Genomic DNA, 20,176 nt, shown 5'->3' with positions numbered 1-20,176 from the left:
GTGAGGACCCTAGAGTCAGTGGCGTACTGGGAGTCAGCCCCACGCTCCACCTATGAGCACAGCTCTTCTTCCAACAATGTAGGAGATGACCCAGGCTATGCTCAGACTTCCTGCATTGGGAAGTCTATTCGTTCACAGCTAGTTCCTTTTTGTAGTGTGTTGATATCTATTGGAAGGAAACTTGCCTCCTTTTAACATCTACCCCCTGATTTATCCCTCGGGAGCATCTCAGAGAGAAAATAGAGCCCATCTTCTGTGCACTGGTGAGGGAATCAGGGGCTTTCCCATGACCAGGGGAAAGGCAGAGTTTGTCTTCCTTGTATGCTCACCATTTCCCAAAGACACTGACCTCTCTGTCATCTACAAAATGGCCAAGGAGAGCTGTGGCGTGGGTTAGCAAAGGGAGTGTACATGCCAGCCAGAGCTGAGTCCTCAAGACCAATCACAGTGTCAGCTGGCTCAGCACAGCGCCTGGAAGGCACCTACTATTTCTAGAACTACTCTTGCTAATAATATCATCTCTTTTTCAAGGCTAACTCCAGGCCCCTTCAACCAGTCCCAAGGTTTTCAAAATAGCACTGCATCATGTGACACTTTCCCTGCTCAGCCACGCTGCCACCACCACCACCACCACCATCAGCCCCAAGTGTCATGCTTTCCCTACAAATCTCCTCTATGGATGGATAGGGTTGGCTATTTATCACCTCTACTGTCTACCATTATCTACCAGAAGCACATTTTGCAGGGTCAGCTTAAATGCCTATACATACTCAGTACCACAAACTGGGTCTTACATGTTTATTAATTGGATTGCTCAGTGTTACCAAGGTCCCAAAGTTCCACATGAAACTGGGTTTCCCACCCTTTTTGGAAAAAAAAGAAGAAGAGGAAGAAGAAGAGTTTTGGCCCCTTAAGGCCTGAATTCTTGCACGGTTACAGCTGTGCAACTTCTTTGAAGTGGGGCATACCAGAGCCTCCACCCCAGGAGTAGAGTCTATGCTCTGCTCCCTGGAACCTGGCTAGGGAGAGTTGGATCCACTCAGCACACCTGGCGAAAGGGGGGCACTCTTGTTACTCATCATTAAGGCATCTCGCTGTAGTTGGCCCAGGGTTGAGGTAAGTGTAGCCTGTATCCCCCACCTGGCAGAAGGACTCATTATTTCTTCTTCCCTAAATTTCCTGCCTAGCCTTGCAAGTGTCTCACCTAGAGACCCTGGACTGCACGGTTGGACTTACAGGATGTGGATGAGACATCTGTCAACCCCCTTATATCCATGTGACTGATGCTCATGCAATGAGAGAATGGCATTTGGGAATATGCCTTCTAAGGGCTCTCTGGTTACTGTTGCTCTAGATGCAGTTGCAGAAAGGGGTCGTGGCTGTCAATGGACCTTTGGCTTATGTTTCTCAGCAAGCGTGGATCTTTCACGGAAATGTGAGGGAGAACATACTGTTTGGAGAGAAGTACAATCACCAAAGGTATTATTAACTTGGGACGTGTCTGGCACTGTGGTAGTGGGCCCACCCTGCTTCAGATGCTGAGGCCACTAGGAATGGTCACAAAGTGGGTATCTTTAGTGAGTTCTGAGGAAACATTCATGGGATCCGCCCAGGAGCTGGGTTTTCTTTTTCTGACCCAGGAGTTCAGGAGAAGCATGCTGTTCTGCAGACTTGGGACCACATGACACTCCAAGAAGAGGACTAGTTGTCACCTCAGTCCCAGGGCAGAGTACCAGATGCTCTGAGGTCCTCCGAGCAGGACTTATGTTGTCTGACTGGAGAAAAATGAGTCTTGCGATTTTGATTTAGGCTGAGTAACTAAAACTTTGCTTGGGATCATGAGCAGAAGGCATGCAATTAGTCAGTCCTGACATGATTAATTCACATGGGCACTATCAAGGCATATTGTTGTTAGTGTCCTCAAATGGTCTAATGAAATAAAATCAAACTTCTGGTTATAAATCTTTGATATGTGTTGGGTCGTTATCTTTAAGCTCTGAGGAGTAATGTCTTCTTAGGTTTACTTGCCTTAGATGAGCCCATTACAACTTCTCTAGGGAGACACAGGTATTATATATCCTTTCACTGATGGGAAAGCTGAAGTCCAGAGAGGTGAGCCCACGAAGCTTGAGCTTTAGACCTGTGCCCTAGGTGCCAGCATCGCTTGAGGGTCACTCAAAAACATCCTCAAATGCCACAGAACTGAAGTAGGAAGAGTTGGGCTTAGGAATCCAGTCATGGCCTGGCCTTCTCTTATTATCTGAGCTCACAAACTCCATACCCTACGGGCTGGCACTGGTCAGCAAGTGTATTTCCAACAGGAAGCTGGTAGCTTTCTCCTGTTCCCCTGGTTGTGATGTCCTCAACAGAAGGCTCACATATGACAGGAAGTTCTGATCATTGGTGGGAGTCCACGGCATGAGCCAAACAGTTCTACTCAGTGTCTTGTGGCCACACATCCCTCTGCATATGCCAATGCCTATGTCATCCCTCCCTGGAATGCCTTTTCTTTCCACAGAAGCAGGCTGGAAGGACAATTACTTAATTTATCCATAAGGAGGTGAAGACAGCAAATATTAACCAAATGCCTGCCGTGTGCAGAGCACCATGAGAATAGCTATTGCTCCTCAGATGCTTGTATGAGTTACTTTAGCATTGTGTGACAGATGGCCTCACAGAAGCAACTGAATGGAGGAAAGACCTATTTTGGCTCATGGTTCCAGAAAGTTTCAGTCCACCAAGGCAAGGAAGGCACACTCTGTTTGTGGCGGTGGGGATATGTAGCAAAGGTGGTCATCAGTTAATAATGTAGTTACCCACCACCCTTAGTAGATGTTTGCAGCTTGCCAGTGGGACATAAGTTTCCAGCTCAGTGTGGGGTCCAGCAGCTGCTTGGACGGCTCACAAATGAGAATGTCACTAGGAATGCCAGGCATTCACAGAAGTGGCCAGATTCTGAGGCTATGGGTCACTGTGGTGCCTTGGGAACAGTTCTGTTCACCGTGGGTATGCCTGGAGTTGAGATCCAGAGAAAGAGGAAGTAGTGGACTGTCAGCTTCTCCCCTACCGTAGGACTCACACACCACTAGAAGCCCCAAGGGGTGGCATATTCTACTGGGGCCTGAGTGGGACTGTGCCCAGGAAGATGAGGTATTTGCCCAGCAGCTAGGCTGTGCAGAGCTCGCTAACTCCTAAGTCTGAACTCCAAGGCTGGAGAATGGATGTCACTGAGGAACACAACAGCCCCGGAAGCCCTGGAAGCCCCAGAGCCAGGGTCCATTTCCACTTTTCCTCTTTTCCGTGAAGTGACATCTTCTGTGCCTGATTTTCTCCAATATGGTAGGCCTGATGGTGGACAGAGTAGCTTTATGGAGCAGGAGGAGTTCATCAGGGGTGTCAGGGCTGACATTTGTAATGGAGTAAACTCTGTGATGCTCTACCACATACACCCCCTCTTCCATTCATGGCCTTGATTCAGCCCCTAGATGCCATCATCGACAACTCCAGCCCACATCTCGTTTCCCTTCTCTGACTCAAAGAGCAATGATAGCAGTTTGGCATCCCTAGGATTTCGTAGACAGTGGCAGCATTTTCCCTGCACAACAGGAACCCCGTAAAGGGAGGGATCATCCCTGAGTGAAGGAGAGACCCCAGGGGTTGAGGAGACACTGCCCTTGGGATAAGGCAACTTGCCTGAGAGCCTTGAGTATAGCAGCAGCAAGATCCTTGCCTTGTCCCCTCGACAACAGTGGTCCCTTCAGGAGCAGCCCAGGCAGCAGCAGTGCTGGATGCTAGTCTTACCATTCTGATCTCTGTACCCACAGGTATCAGCACACAGTTCATGTCTGTGGTCTCCAGAAGGACTTGAACAGCCTTCCTTATGGAGACCTGACTGAGGTGAGCAGAACCGAGTCCCATTTGCCCAGTTGACCCTGGCTCTATATCTACATGTCCCAGAGGCAGAAAGTCCCAAGGAAATACTGGCCAAGTTCAGTTTCTGCCTATCAAGAATTCTTCTTTGGGGTCCCCCAAGTGGAGGTGGGCCTGAGCCTGCTTGCATTTGACTCACCACGGTTGCTTTCACAGCCCACTTCCACCCTTCCCATCATCTCAGGAAGGGCTCCTGAACAACTGCTTCCTAAACTCAAGGTCCAGCTCTTCCTCCAATCAGTGGTCCAGAGTGCTCCCCATACATGGCAGTCTCAGGGCTCCTTCTTGCTCCCTGGCTGTATGCAGCCCAGGAATGCTGAGTCCCCTTCACACCTTGCCCCTAGGCTGCTGGTCCAAAGTGATGGCTTGGCCTTAGGTTTGAGCCTGCTGACTCAGGCGACTAAGAGCCATTGTGCCACCCTCCTCTCTCCCCGCAGGACATCATGCCTCTAGGACAAGCTTTCCCACAGTGCCCGCTCAGAGAACCTGCTCTTCTAGTCTCCCACTCTGCCTGTCAGGAGTGACTGGCCTTTCCCAATGCTCATGTGACTCTGGCTTCCCTTCCCAAGCTGTGTTTCTGCACCCCTGGCAGCCAGCTAAGGTGTCCAGCCACCTCCCAGCCTTTCAGGATCTAGCCTAGCTCCACTGAGGAAGACTCTGAAGCCCCACAGGTGGCACCAGTTTGCTACCAAGTGCGGCAATGCATGCTTCTTGGTTAGCACTTGGGAATGTGTCAACTGCTGTTCTTGTGTGTCTAGTGCCCCCTTCTGAAATGTGAGCTCCTGATTCACAGGCCACTTTTCTTACTCAGCACCCAGCACCCAGCAGCTAGCACAGTAGCTGGGCATCTGAGTACAGTGGGATTCACTCTGGGTGCAGGAGGATGGAATTACCAGAAAAAAAAAAATCATAGCAAGAAATGTCTACTGAGCATCTAACCCATGCCTCAGATCAGGGGCTGGGCCTTAGAGCAGACAGCACGTGTCTTATCTTCAGAGCACACACAGTAGCATACAAGGAAATGAACAGAGAGGTCCCTGGTCCATCTCCAGGTACTTTCCCTCCTTCCCTATCCATTCTTCTAGAGTTCCCTGCTTTAAAAAAATCTCCTGTGTGCTGTCAGTCAATGTACAGTGGACTGTGCACCGGGAAGCAGGAGTCATGCAGTAGACACCTCATTCTCAGAGTCAGAAAGAGCGGTGTCCAGTTGGCACTGTGATTCAGTGAGTGAGGGAATGGGAGTTCTTCCCATCAGCACTGTCTAGTGTGAGGGGGTGGAGACGCTTGAGTGCCGAGATAATCAGCCAGTATGTCTTCTCCCTGAGTCCCTGGGAACTTTTGGAAGCTCCTAGTATACAAGAAGTATAGGGTGGCAGGTGGACTTAATGATGGACTGTGCCATTATCCCTGTCTACAGATTGGAGAGCGGGGTGTCAATCTCTCTGGGGGACAGAGGCAGAGGATCAGCCTGGCCCGTGCTGTGTATGCCAACCGTCAACTCTACCTGCTGGACGACCCACTCTCAGCTGTGGATGCCCATGTGGGGAAGCATGTCTTTGAGGAGTGCATTAAGAAGGCACTCAAGGGAAAGACTGTTGTCCTGGTTACCCACCAGTTGCAGGTGACAGGGACATGGAGGGTTCATGAGGTCTTGGGATGAGTGCAGCGCTTGATGTTCACAGAGACTCCTAATCTGCCTGAACATGCCTTTCCCACCTGAAACTAGCCTTGCCTGGAGAGGGCAGGAAATGGAGGAGATGCTGGTGAGTCCTGCAGCCGCCTGAGTTTCCAGCCATCCCTGCCTGCTTTTCTCTGTGTATGACCTCTGTTGGCCCAGTCTTTGGAGTCAGTGGGGACAGGACCTTTCCTCCACCACAGAGTAGATTCTCCAGGATCAGTTGGCTCTGAGAGCTGGGCCATTGGTGCCAAGGAAATGAGGAGCCAGGTGGAGACAATTCAGGGCCCACCCTTTCTCCAATGGGGCCTGAACGGGTCTGAGGTCAAAGGCTCTTTGTCAGGGCATCATAGAAGCTCTGCTTTCTTTCCTCACCCAGAAAGGTGTGGGCTCCTGTGATGAGGGGCCCAAGCTCTGGAAACCAGGACTAGGGGCCCAATGATGGGGACAGATGCCAGGGGAAAATGGAGAATTTGCCTGCATGGTCAGAGGCCTTGTTGGCTCTGACCCACGTACAGGTCTGAATACTTGATGGGAATCGAGGACTCCCATCAGGTAAGCCAGGGTTCTTCTCTCATGCTCTCTCTCTCCTCTCTCTATGGCAAGTCCCAGAGATATGCTGTGTGTACAAATGTGCACGTGAGTGTGCATGCTCGTGTGCGAGTGCCCCAGTGTAGGACGCATCCCGCAGGCACTGGGAGGTGGCGCACGGGGGCCTAGGTGCAGAAGCCCTGTCTTCTTGTCCAGCAGGCCTGGTCTGGGAGCAGGAGGCGGGGCTCATTGCTTCTCGGTGAAGGGAAGGTTGAGCTGGTGAAGGTGTGAGGGTTAAGAAGCAAGTAGGGGGAGAGATGTCATGGTTAGACATGAGCTCAGAGGTCCTGAGTTCAGTTCCCACATTGCTCATTGTATGAATCCTTTCTTCTGGATGCAGGAACATGCAGACAAAGCAGATACATAATAAAAAAAAAAAAAAAAAAGAAGAAGAAGAAGCAAGTAAGGTTGCCATAGCTAGAGGACCCTGCAGTCAGTACGTTGGGACCTTCTGGCTGAGGCCAGGCAGACCATCCCAAAGAGAGAGGGCTTCTCGAGGACCCAGGAAACCCAGCTGCCCCGGAACCTCCCCAGAATGAGCTTTAAGTGCTGCAAGATGCAAAAATACATGACATATTCAAATTTTGCACATGTGGGTGTCCTGATTTCATCAGCAGGTGTGCTACCACTCTAGTAAACATTGAGTCGGGCTAGTTGGACAAGAACTCCTGGGTCCTCTGCAGGCCAGGACCAAGGCAGAGGAGAAGGCTGCCTGGGTTCAGTCTAGAAATGATTTCTGGCCTAGCCAGAGTCGTAAGTGTGACTACCATAGTTCTGGCTTGTGAATATTGTCTCTGGCAACAGCCTGCCTTGGGAAGCCCTGGGTCCCGGAGGATGAGGTTTTTGTCTTGACAGGTGTGAGATGGAGCTGTCCCTCCACGAGCCCTCATGGAGGGTAAATAATAGCCATCTTTGACACACACTAGTCAGTGGTATGGCCTTAGGCAAGCTAGTATTTTGCCAGATTCTCCAGCAGCATACCTTGCCAAGGTCATTTTAGCTCCCTTTTTTGCTTGTTGGAGAACACAGAGGCCACCAGGTGGCACCATAATCTCTGTGCTCTCCATCCCATTCTTTGTGGGGGAGGGGAGGAAGCCTCAAACTGCAGCCCTGGGGCCTTCCAGAACATTTCTTAGCTGCTTTGACCTCAGATGCTTTGGAGTAGCTGGTCAGGACAGTCACTCATTTGTTTGTGTGAGCAAACAAAGCAAGGCCAGCCGTCAGCCGCTGGTAATACTCGGGGCTCAGCTTCCTAAGCGTTTGCTGAACGTGGCTATGCAAAGCTACCTGGCATCACTAGAGTGAACTGAGGGCTTACTGGCAGGAGGGACCTTTGCTGGGCTTTTCCAAGTCTGGGCTATGGACCACATATAGGCAGAAAAACCTGTAGATTGTCACAGGTCCTAAGTGCTTCCTTTTCTTATCTGGAAAATCAATGACTTAACCAAGCTGCTTCTTTTCTTGAGCTGGGGGCTGCAGGAGCTCGAGATATTGATAAGATGTGAGATCAGGTTGTGAAACGTTAGAGGATGGTGTATGAAGTGCAAGTTTGTCTCTTGGGGAAAGATTCTGTCAGAAGGTGTCTCCATGGGGCACTAAGAGCCAGGGGCCTGCTTGGGCTGCCTGGGAAGGGGACAAGTCTTGGATAGGGGACACATAGAGACGAGAACTATCCGAGCTGCTAGATCTGCTCTGGTTGAAGCATTTGGGTACTACCTAACCCATGAGGTGTCCAACCATCAATGGCAGCCCCTGCTTCCAGGATTCAACTCAAGTGCAGCCGGGTGGGATTTGGCCTTGAATGGAGTGCAAGTTCAAAACGGGACTCTGGCTCTGGCTTCTTTAGGTGGAAGTGTTCCCAGTCTTACAGCAGCTTGCCTGCCTCTAGGAAGGGGCTTTCTGCCCTTTGATGGGTGGATCCAATTGGGAAGAGCTCTTTCTTCTTCCAAAATAAAAGAGAGTCCCTCTTAGCAGAATTCTTTAATCACAGGACTGACATGGACATGAAGGGTCTCAAAATCAGAAAAGCAGAAGTGCTTTGGGTAAAATGGGGTGCGTAATATTGTTCATATAGTTATTGTAATGTTAAAGCTGGTGGGGGTGTGGCCTGTGACCTGGTTTCTGGCCCCTGGCTTCTGTGAGGTGGGGCTCGTGGCAAGGCTGAGATCATGTTTCTTATCTTTACCAAACCATGGCCTCTATAATGGTCAGATTTCTTAGTAGGGTTGCTTATTCAGAGAAAAGAAGCAAAGGAAGGTTCAGTTGCTTCACTGTGGCAGCTGGAGTCCAGCTTTTGTACTCCAGAGTCTGGGGACCAGCTCAGTGGTTCTCCACTGGGGGCCCCTGGGCATTCGGCATTGCTTGTGGACATTTTTGCCTGTCACAGCTAGGGAAAGGCATTCTGCTGGTGGGTAGAGGTCAGGGAGACTGTGAAATAGCCTGCAGTGCACAGGTGAGCCCCCAAAGACAAGGAACTATTTGCCCTCTAATGCCAGTAGTGCCAGGATTGAGAACCCCAGTAACTCACTGCACCCAAGAGAGCTGCCTGGGTGTTTGGCATGCAGTCCTTCGGCTCCTAGTGAGACTGTGTCGTTGTGGGTCCCTGTGCTGTCCCCGCAGTTCCTGGAGTCTTGTGATGAGGTCATTTTGTTGGAAGATGGAGAGATTTGTGAAAAGGGCACCCACAAGGAGTTGATGGAAGAGAGGGGGCGCTATGCAAAGCTGATTCACAACCTCCGGGGATTGCAATTCAAGGTAACTGTGTGCCTGACTACCCGTGCTGAGTGGGATGTAGGAGCCTTGCCTCATGACTTCCGGCCTGGGAGAAGTCTGTCACTGCACTTGCAGAAGTAATTTCTTTTTCTCTCCAGGATCCGGAGCACATTTACAATGCAGCCATGGTGGAGACCCTGAAGGAGAGCCCAGCTCAGAGAGACGAGGACGCGGGTACAGTCAGATGCCAGTCCCCCTCCCTCACTGCCCCTGGATCCTGAGTGGCTACAGACCTTTTCATTTATTTATTATGCAATTTCTCATCCTAGTCTTGGCTTCAGGTGATGAGAAAGATGAAGGAAAAGAACCTGAAATGGAAGAATTTGTAGATACAAAAGGTATTTAGCGTCCTTTCCCACAGTTGTGTACCCTGGAGTGCATGCTGGGCATCGCTGTTGGGAGAGAAGGGGAACACAATGGCTTTTGCTCTGAGAAGCTCCAGCTGTGGTATCTTGTAGTGTGAGCTTGTGTGCTGGGAAATCAGCACCGTTGGCTTGATTAGATTGTGAAGCCTCTTGAAGACTAGTAAAGGCCATTCCTGGGTTCTTTCTGAGGACACTCCCAGAGACAGTTGCCTACAAGGAAAGCCTACCCTAAATGACGGCAGCATTTATTTTATATATAATATAAATATAAAATACAATCTGTTCAATCCATATAATGTTACTTGTATGTACATGTTTTCAGAGCTGGCCCTTTGGATAACTAATTGGTGTGCTCTCGCCTGGGAAGACAGGCACTCTTGTTGCTGTTCTTTGTGTAGAGTTGAGCTTTCCCCTTCCATGACAGCAGGTCTGTTGGTGCCATCCTTGTTCAAGTCATGAAACTGGACATTCTCAAAACCTTAGTTTCTTAGTCTACAAAGCAGGGAAAGAGTAGAATCGACTTTGGAGAGTCTTGCAAAATTTAAGTGAGAAACTGTTCATGAAGCAATTAGCAAAGTACTTGGAAGGTAAATGACCTTCAGAAGTCAGGCCTAGACTATTTCCGTGCGTCACTTCCACCTCTTCCTTCCCCAGAGGTCAAAGCAGCACATGGAAATGATCTAGAGGCCAGAGAAAGCCCGAGAGCCCCCACTTTCCACAGGGAGCCTTGAGCAAAGGTAGTGTGGAGGGAATCAAGGCTGGGTCAGGTTACACATCCATTCAACAAATAGGTTCTGGACATTGAACTGAGTACCAAGTCCTGAAATGGCCTGGAAGAGAAGAAGGCTGTGTTCACAGTTCTTGTTGTATAGCTTGGTAGAGGTCACAGGCAAATGAGCAGCTGTGGCAAACTGGGGTAAAGGTAATGGGGAGTTGACATGGGAATAACAGAGAGGCTATGGGAGGCTCCACAGAGGAGGCAGTCTTTGCGCTGAGCCTTTGGGAATGTGCAGAAGTTTTCTTCCTGGGGTAATGGGAAAGGGTGAGAGTTTGAGGGTGAGGTTATGAGAAAATCCCGGGGGAGAGGAAGTAGAAAAGAGACTGGCCAGGGCCAGCTCTTGAGGCTACCTCTTTTCCTTAGACTGTTAGTATCAATGCCTTGTTTCTAGGGCACAAACTCTGTCTCAGACTGTTTTGGGACAGGGAGGCAGAGTATGATGGGGCTTTGTCCATCAGGCACCTATGAAGTAGAAAAGAGACCATGTATAAAGTCCCCTCACCCCATCTGTCTGTCCTGTTACAGCAGTGCACACAGCCCAGTTGAGCTTGGCCACTCTCAATGGATAAGGACTAATTGTACACTCATTGGCTGCTTGAGGTTCAGGTCTGGGAGCCAGCACAACGCTGGACTCCTAGGCTAAGCACGTAGTGAACACCGTAGAGTCCTTGAAAGACTCCAAGTCATGTGCCTCGCGGAGCTGTAAAGAGGATCAAACATTATAAAATGAGCAAAGGCGTATTAGAAATGTGATGCATGTAGACAATAGGACAAGCGCCCTCAGCTGTGGAGGGGAGGGTGCAAAGGGGACATGCTACCTCACTGTGTGCCCACTCTGGCCATGCGGCTCATGGTCTTGTGTCTGTTGTCACAGCTCCTGCGCACCAGCTTGTCCAGATTGAGTCTCCTCGAGAGGGAATCGTGACCTGGAAAACATATCACACGTATATTAAGGCTTCTGGAGGTTTGGCATAAAACATCAGGTTTCTTGATTTAATTTGCATTTTAAAAATCTGTTTTTAAACTGTTGGGTTCATGTTTTTATGATTCCTTCACCAATTACTCTTTTTATGCTTATTCTAGCACTTGCTTATCAGTGCTTTTATTTCCCCCCTAAAACCTGAAGTCTGATAATACAGCCCTTTAAATGGAGTCATTTTTTATCTCCATTAAAGCTGCCAGGTTCTGTTTTATTGGAGCTGAATGGGCAGCAGCCAGAAGCCGTCGATGGTTCATACACACACACACACACACACACACACACACACACACACACTGATGGCTGAGCACAGTTGCAATCAGCTCATCATGCAAGAGACTATCTGAATGAGCAAGTCTCTTCCAAAAAGATGAGGGATTTGGATATTTGTTTAGAGACAGAGTCCATGTGTAGCCCAGGCTGGCCTAAACTTATGATCTACCCAAACAGACTTGTCCCACCGAACTGGACTCTTCACTTGCTCTTAATGAAGACTGACTTGTTTCTATTAAATGGAACATTGAATGGGCATTACATACCGGTAATCCCAGCCCCAGGGGAAGCTGAGGCAGGAGGATCACAATTTTCAAGGTGGCCTCAGTGAAATTGTTTGAGGTTATCTTGGGCTGTATAACAAGAGCCCATCTTAAGCAGACAAGGTTTTTCTAACAGGTTGACAGTTTGGTTATATTTCTAACCAAATGGAACAGATATCCTTATTGGCATGTAGGGGCCCAACATCACGACATCTTGAATCAACCTAGCACATGGACCCTCCAGATAGGGATTTTTTTTTCTCTGTAGGCTTTGGCTTTCCCAAATTCTAAGGGTGAGGCTCAGGGCAGGCGAATCTGCCGCTGGTCTCATGTCTGCACCGCTTTCTCCTCTGGCAGGGTACCTGGTCTCCTTCCTGGTGCTCTGTCTCTTCTTCCTGATGATGGGCAGCTCTGCCTTCAGCACCTGGTGGCTGGGACTCTGGCTAGACAGGGGCTCCCAGGTGAGTTTCCTTTGACAGTGCTGAGTCTGCAACTTGAACCAGATGGCTGCTCAATAGTGACACCGGGTGTGTTCCCTTTTGGTGACACCGAGGCCAGTTCCTGGGCTATATAATTCAAATTCTTGAGATCTTTTTCCATTTTCAAAAGAAGCAAGGCACTTGGAAGTCTCTATGTACAACTTCAGGTTTAAAGGGTTTGCTGGAAACTGATGGTTCTGATGTGTGGAGTCACACTTGTCCAGGGAGGGTAGTATCAGTGTGGTTTCCTCTGAGGAGGGACAGGGAGGGGCCTGGGAAGATGATCAAAGATTGGCATATCCCTGACCCTGAAAAGAGGAAGTGTGTCCTGTCATAGACCCCACCGCTTAGTGTCAGAAGGTTCTGCAGAGCCCTGCTCTCCAAAGGTGCCTTAGTAGGAAGAGGACCTAAAATGGATGTAGCCTTTGTAAGTGTGCCAAGGCCACCAGGACCTTCCATTTTCCCCAAGGCTTCCATCTTGGCCAGGGCCCTTCCTGGACAGGACCAATACACATACCTCTCCCTCCAGCTGGCTAGAGTCTTCCCCAGTTGTTGGGCATTGGTTTCAAAGCTTCTCTTGGAGCTCCAGGGAATGCTGTGAGGGTGCCTGCTCCTCTTCTAAGATTACATCTTATGGTACCACCTGGTTGCTATGACATCAAAGTAGGGATGCTTGGGTGTGGGGGAGGGGAGAGGCTGATTGACACAGCTTCCTGAGGCTGTTCTCACAAGCACAGGGCAGTGAGAAGCCTGTTGTGTGCAGATAAAGCAAGGACCATCTTCAAATATATGTATTCTTCCATGTCCCCACTCATGATGATTCTGTCCATTCCCCAGAGAACCTCAGATGTAGGGTCATGTGGAGCCATGCCCTAACCTCAGGGCTTCTTCAGTAGGCCACTGAACATGCAGCAACAGTGGCATGCCCCTGTGATTAGTCCTGATCCCTGATGCTGTGGGTACAACCTACAGCACAGCAGAACCTCCTGTACAAGCTGAGCCTTTCATCAACCAACCCCCCAGGGATGCTTTTGCCTCAGCAGATGCTCATCCATCAGCCACCTCTGGTTTACATTTCCCCCATTACTGTAATCAGCAGAATGGCATTTAGAAGAGACATGTTTGTTTGCTCCCAAAAGGCATCCTTGACTTTTAACACACAGCCCAGAGAAAAATGAAACTGTCAGTTTCTCAACAACAGATGATGGCCTCTCCAGAAATGCTGGTGAAGTTGTGTCCTCTCGCTGAGAGGGGTGGAGCCATAGTTTGTTGGGATCCCCTGAGAGCCCCATTTTTCTTGCCAAGGACTCCAGGGCAAAGCAGCAGCACCCTCACTGTTGACCCTTGGATACAGGCCAGGGGAGAGGATTGAGGAACTGGACCACCCTACATAGAGACCCCTGAATCTCATTAGTCGGCGGCTACCGCCGGGCAGCTCGGCAGGTGGGAGGGTGGCCCCAACTCTCTGTCCTGTCTGGGCTGCCCAAGGCAAGCCGGGCCAGCCTCTTAGAATCCAGAGGCCTTGTTTGCTTCTGGATCTTCTTGGCCTGGCATCACTGAAGGTTTCCTGGGGTGCGGGTGGCTTCTGTGACAGCTGCCCTACACCTGCTTATCTGCTACATTTTTCCCACCATGAGGTACCCCTTTGTGGAAGAGGCAGGAAAAAACTCAGATAACCCCCGAGGGACCTGACTTGATTTTTACCCACATGACTCATTCTTGATTCGAATTTAATTTTATTCTTCTAAAATCTATTTGTTTCATATATGTACGTAGGCGTTTGTCCATGTGTGAGTGTGTGGAGGCTGAAGGTTGACCTTGAGTACCTTCTCTTATCACTTTCTACCTTAATTTTTGAGGTTGGGTTTCTCACTGAATCTAGAGCTCCCTGTTTTGTCGAGGGTGGCTAGCCAGCAAGCCCCAGTGATTTGCCTGTATTCCCCAAAATCCTGGCACTGGGGTTACAGGCCTGTGCCACCATGCCTTGCTTTTACATGCCAGTTAGGGATCTGAACTCGGTCCTCATACTTGTGTGGCGATACTTTACTCACTGAGCCATCTCTCCCATCCCATCTGGCTCGTTTTTAGTTTCTTCTCTTTAGAAAGATTGTCTGAAATAGCCCCCTTCTCCCAATGGCATAAATTCTCGCTGCTTCTTTTCTGTTGTGCTGCAGGTCATCTGTGCACCCCAGAGCAATAGGACAGCCTGCAATGGTGACCAGACCCTGCAAGACACCGAACACCACATGTACCAGTTGGTATACATAGCAAGCATGGTGTCTGTGCTGACATTTGGCATTATCAAAGGCATTACCTTCACCAAAACTACACTGAAGGCATCCTCCTCGCTCCACAACAGGGTGTTTAACAAGGTAGCGCCACCGTGGACTGCAGGCCCACCTCGCTGCTCTGTCCACAGGGTGAGGCAGGTCCTTCAGTGTGCTAAAGATTGTGCTGAACTCTGGGGACAGAACAGCTCTCCCGAAGTCTGCCGTCTAGTTTGCACTGTGTCTTCTACTTGCTTGAGTACCATATAGGAAGTCTAATTTCAGAGAGCAATAGGGGTACATCATGGAGCCTTGGGCCAGAAGGACGGTGGGGGAAGATGTACATCATGCTTCTAAGAGTCCCGGCTAGTGAGGGCCTGGAGATGGGCTCCTGCTTCCCATTGCTGTAGCAGGCAGCAGCAGATGGTTGTGAGGGTTCTTACCAGAACACACAGGTATGTTTGTGGAGTGGACAGACAAGTAGACTTGACATTTTATTCCTCTGGGGCTCAAAATCCTTCCCTCCTCAGAGAGTATCTGGATCCCCGTCCCAGGAGGCACCTGAGATTTGGAGAGGAAGCCCCAAACATAGGCAGAATCTCTCCCACATTCACTCCTGGTGTGGTCTAAGAATGGGGGTTCCACCCTCACTTCCGTGCTTCGGAAAAATAGGTCTGGCCCCTGCTCTCACCTTCCTACCCTGCCGGACGCCCAGGAGCATTCCCCGACTCAGGTCACTCTGCTTTTATCCTCAGATCGTCAGGAGTCCAATGAGCTTTTTTGACACAACCCCCACAGGCCGGCTGATGAACCGTTTTTCTAAAGACATGGACGAGCTGGACATGAGGCTGCCCTTTCACGCAGAGAACTTTCTACAGCAGCTCTTCATGGTGTTGTTTATTCTGGTGATTATGGCTGCTGTGTTTCCCGTTGTCCTCCTGGTTCTGGCTGGCCTGGCAATCATCTTCCTCATTCTTTTACGGTAGGACTATAACACAACCTCAAAGGGGGGATACTCTACCCCACCCTGACACACGTGTGGAGTGGGGGTGGGCAGAGAACATGAACGGCGATGTGCACCAGCTGGGAGGCAGGGGTGCTGAGTACCTGCTTTCTTTTCTGACGGGAGAATCCTAGATTTGGGGCCCTGGCTAAACACCAGGTGCTATGGTGAGTTCCTTGCATACATGTGACTTTTAGGCCCCAGAGCGATGCTGGGAGGTGGGTGAGTTATTAGGAGGTTAAGTCCCTGGCCCCAGATCAGGAAACTAGTAAGAATGGTTGCCATCTGTCTGCTGATTCATTCTTAAAACCACTGGGCTCCGTGGGCACCCTCTGCAGTCACTTTGAATTTTGAGTAACAGCTTCCACTGCAGCTAAAAAGTGACGTGTAGAGAGAGGTGTGGAAAGGACTGGGGGCAGCTCTGAGCTTGCACACACTTGTCTGGAGGGAAACTGGAAGCAGCCTGCTTCCAGCTTCCGGGGGGCACAGTTACAGTGTTCTGCAGTGGGGGCGGTGGGATCTCTCATCAGTCACTACAGGGAGTACGGAGAGGGAGCAAAGCTGTGAGTCAGAAAGGTCTGCACCAGAACTCCAGCTTTGCCGCGAAGCTAGTCGGAGAGCCTTGAAATGCTGCAAATCTGTCTCTTCTCATGCAAAGTTCTTAGTCATGAAAATGCATCCCTTGTCTGTGTCAGAAGAGCACGTGAGATGAGGTGATTAAGTCCGTGCCCATTAAATATAGAATAAAATGGTAAGCAAACTCGAGAGATTCAGAGCGTGGGTAAGGACTGATGAGGACCAGATATGAGTGGCAGTAGCGAGGACAAGAGAAGTGTGGATGTGAGGGGTATTTACAAGGCAGTGTCATCAGGGCTTTACAAGTGGGAGGCTTTGGGGTGTCAGAGAGATTGGTACAACCAAGGACAGTCTGAGGTGGGGGACTGATGTGCCGAGGAAGTTGCTCTGGGAGAAGAAGCAGATGCTATCACAAATGCAATTTGCTTTTGGGTTCGGACTCGTTCATCAAGTTGGAGGCATACTGTGGCAGGAGACTGGCATGGGCACCCGATGGGAGCAGATGTGACCATGAGAATGAAGACTAGTGTCCTGGGATCCAGCAGAGCTGGGCTCTCACTGCAGTACCCTTGGTGTCGCTGAGAAAAGTACACATTTCCCAATTCAAGAGTTTATTGCGATGATGAGTAAACAATGTTTTCTGAAAGTCCATCGCAAAGGTAGAACATCGTCATGAATGTCGGAACTTGTAGTGGATCCCTTGAGCTGCTGTTCGTTTCTGTTACACTTTTGTTGGCCATTTGTTGCTGTCTACTCTATTGCTGCTGATTGACTAAATAAAAGCTTACAAGAAATCTGCCCAGCCTACCCTCTTCTTTGCTATAAATACAGCACAGGAGAGACCAGAGGAGAGCCTGACCTAATTATTCATAAGTTTACAATGAATTCACCAAGCTCTGAGCTTCCCTTACTCTGCGAGTTAATTTTAGCTTCGAGTCTGGAGGTAGGCTTGAGTCCCTTGTAGCCGGCAAACTTGGGGGCTCAGGGACATAGTTCTGCCATCATCAGGACTCTTGGGGCTTCCATTGTAAGGTACAAGACAGTACTCTGAACTCAGTTCCCAAGGAAGACCATCTCGATGTCTGTACAAAATTATCTTTGGAAGGCCACTCATTGGCAGCCAGCTCAGATCCCTCTTTCCCTGACTGGTCATCACCAACAGGTTGACTTGTGTTCAGGGGCTGCACAGTGTGAAATCTTTGGGTCTTCAAAGACGAGAGCTGCATACTGTACCGCGTGTCATTCTTGCTACAGGAAGCACTTAGATCTGAGACAAATGAAGTAATGGTGTAGCCCATGTCTCATACAACCAGACAGGGCATCCTGGAGAGGAGTGGCAGGCTCCTCTCTTCCAGTTATGACACTAACTTTGACTTAGCCGTCACAGGGAAGGCACAGTTGGGTTGCTTGTGCTGAGGGAGAGTTCTCTGAGACTAGACTTGGTGACCCTCTTGGATCCTCTTGCTTTTACTACAGCATCTTCCATCGAGGAGTTCAGGAGCTCAAGCAGGTGGAGAACATCAGCCGGTCACCTTGGTTCTCTCACATCACCTCCTCCATACAGGGTCTGGGTGTCATCCATGCCTACAACAAAAAGAATGATTGCATCAGCAAGTGAGTTGATGGCACCTGCTCCAGGGTCCCCCATCTCATACCCCATTCCAAGTGGGAGATCCCAGGCTTCTTTGGCACTGAGAGGGGAAATGTTAGGGACAGGTAAAGGGCTAGCAGAATCAGGAATTCTACTTTCAGTATTTGGGGCCCCAAAAGAGATATGATTCTGGGGTGGGGGGAAGAAAGGGGAGGAGAGAGAAGACATGCATGTGCCATGCGGAGGATGCACCCAGGGCCTTGTGCAATGCTAGATAAGCACTTCATGATTGAGCTGTACCTCCAGTTCTGCGTACATACCACTTTGTGTATTTATTTCTTGCTCAAGTATATTCAAATAGAGAAAAACAAAGTATACAAAATCACTCCTAGGTCTCAAATCCCAGTCTTGCTCATATTTCCATTACACATTATATGCATAATCATAAACTGAAAATCCCAAATCAAGCTGGAGAGATGGCTCAGTGGTTATGAACGTTGGCTGCTCTTCTAGAGGATTCGGATTCAATTCTTAGCACCCACATGGCAGCTCACAACTGTTTATAACTCAGGTTCCAGTGGATCTGATTCCCTCACACAGACATGCAGATAAAACACCAATGCACATGAAAAAAAAATCCATTTTTAGGGGGCTGAAGAGATGGCTAAGTGGTCAGGAGCACTGACTGCTTATCCAGAGGAACCTGATTCAGTTCCCAGCACCCGCATGGTGGCTCACAACCGCCTGTAATTCCAGTTCCAGAGGATCTGACACCCGTAGCAAAATACCAATGCACATAAAATAAAAATAAATATTTTTTTAAAAGAAGGAAAACCCCAAATCTGAAAAGCTCTGAAGTCCCAAACCTTTTGAATACCGTTGCCATGCCAAAAGGGAAAATTTCACACTTGACCTCATGTGACAGGCTGTAGCCAAGACACAAGCACAGTAAAAAATGTGTGAAAATTACTTGCAGATGCCTGTCCTGGTGACACAGATCTGTGGTCCCAGCTACTAAGGAGGCTGAGGCAGGAGTATCCAGCCTTGGCTACAAAGTGAGTTCAGAGCCAGCCTGTACATCTTAGCGAGACCTTACTGAGACTTAGCGTCTCAAAACGTTAAGAAAAAGACCTAGGTTGCAGCTCAGTGGTCAGTGCTGCTCAGCCTGCACAAGCCCTGCTTCGAGTCCGCAGCACGGCAGGATAAAAGAGAGCAAACAAGTGAATGACCTGCCACTTCTGTAGATAAACTCTTTATCCGTTTCAAAGCGTTCTCACTATGCATACACAAGTATTCCAGGAGTAAAAAAAATAAATCCCATTTGAGGCCAGAGAGACGGCTGAAGAGCGCTGGCTGCTCTTCCAGAGGCCCCAGTTTTGATTCTGATTCCCAGCACACGGGAACTCACAACCGTCAGGAACCGAGGTTCTAGAGGACAGGATACCATCTTCTGGCCTCCACACACACCACTTATGCTCATCGTGCCGGACATACAATCAGGCAAAACACCTATACATACACAATAACTAAGTTAATTAATTAATTAATTTGATTAAAAAATCCCAAATTGGAAACATTTCTGGTCGTAAGCATTTCAGACAAAGAGATACGTAACTTTCATGTTTCTTCCTATTCTTTTTCAACCCACAAGGTTTTCTTTTTAAAAGTTATTTTGAATATGATTTTCATAGTATTGAATGTTCTTTAACAATAAACACACATTTAAAAAATAATATTTTATTAATTCTTTTCGAATTTCATACAATATATTTTTTATCATATTCAACCTCCCCATCCCCAACTCCTCCCATATCCATCCTCCCTACCCACCCAGCTTTGAGTGTCCTTTCTTTTTTTATTTTTTTAAATCCCATCAAGTTCAAGTCATGTTATTCAGTCAGTTTTGGGATTGAGGCCTGTCTCTGAGTGTAGTCACCATGCCAGAGGTCACCTCATTTACCAAAATTGACTCTCTCTCCCAGTAGCTGCCAAATAGCTTCTCAGCTTGCGGTGGGATTTCACCACTGCTTGTGCAGATCTTGTACATGCCGTCACAACCACTGTGAGTTCACACGTGCGTCTGCCCTGTTGGGTCTGGAAGACACTTTCTTTGATGCTGTCCCCCAGCTCTGGCTCTCACAGTCTTTCCACACCCTCTTCCACAAGGTCCCTGAGTCTTGTGAGGAAGCATGTGGTGATTATGCCCCATGTGGGGCTGAGCATTCGGAAGTTGACCAGTCGAGGGTCTCTGTGCTAATTAATCGCCACCCACTGCCATGAGAAGCTTCCCTAATGAGAGTTGAGAGAGGCACTGATCTATGGGTATAACAAGCTCCTCCTGGACACGGTCTTGATATGTAGCCTAGACCAGTCTGTATTTTGCAGTCATACATCCACCCCCAAAGAGGCTGGGGTGACCGGTGTAAGCCACTATGGCCAAGTTCATAAAACTAATTTTTAAAGCCCACGTTTATTGATTTATTTGTGGATAGGCCAGTTTCCTTCTTTTCAAAACTTGAAGACTAGATTAGTTGAGTCATGTAGCTTCAGACTTCTAACATACTATAGAAAATATGTAAGACCCAACTTCTGAGTGAGATAGTGGACTAGAAGCCACAGCTATGTGACCCCATG

General features: G+C 49.0%; 1 protein-coding gene across 1 annotated transcript in view; it reads left to right on the top strand.

The window, feature by feature from the left end:
• The window catches only part of Abcc12 (ATP binding cassette subfamily C member 12), a 77,172-nt gene that overhangs the window by 39,504 nt on the left and 17,492 nt on the right, over positions 1 to 20,176 (top strand). Inside the window, 11 exon segments of the mRNA XM_028893987.2 lie at positions 1,355 to 1,479; positions 3,825 to 3,897; positions 5,348 to 5,551; positions 8,816 to 8,950; positions 9,067 to 9,142; positions 9,238 to 9,306; positions 10,986 to 11,075; positions 11,984 to 12,087; positions 14,280 to 14,477; positions 15,128 to 15,354; positions 17,428 to 17,565. Of these exon segments, the coding sequence (XP_028749820.1) occupies positions 1,355 to 1,479; positions 3,825 to 3,897; positions 5,348 to 5,551; positions 8,816 to 8,950; positions 9,067 to 9,142; positions 9,238 to 9,306; positions 10,986 to 11,075; positions 11,984 to 12,087; positions 14,280 to 14,477; positions 15,128 to 15,354; positions 17,428 to 17,565 (1,439 nt within the window).

Source organism: Peromyscus leucopus, chromosome 5 (genome assembly GCF_004664715.2).
Source record: "Peromyscus leucopus breed LL Stock chromosome 5, UCI_PerLeu_2.1, whole genome shotgun sequence".
NCBI lineage: Eukaryota > Metazoa > Chordata > Mammalia > Rodentia > Cricetidae > Peromyscus > Peromyscus leucopus.
This window is presented reverse-complemented; position numbering and strand designations above follow the sequence as displayed.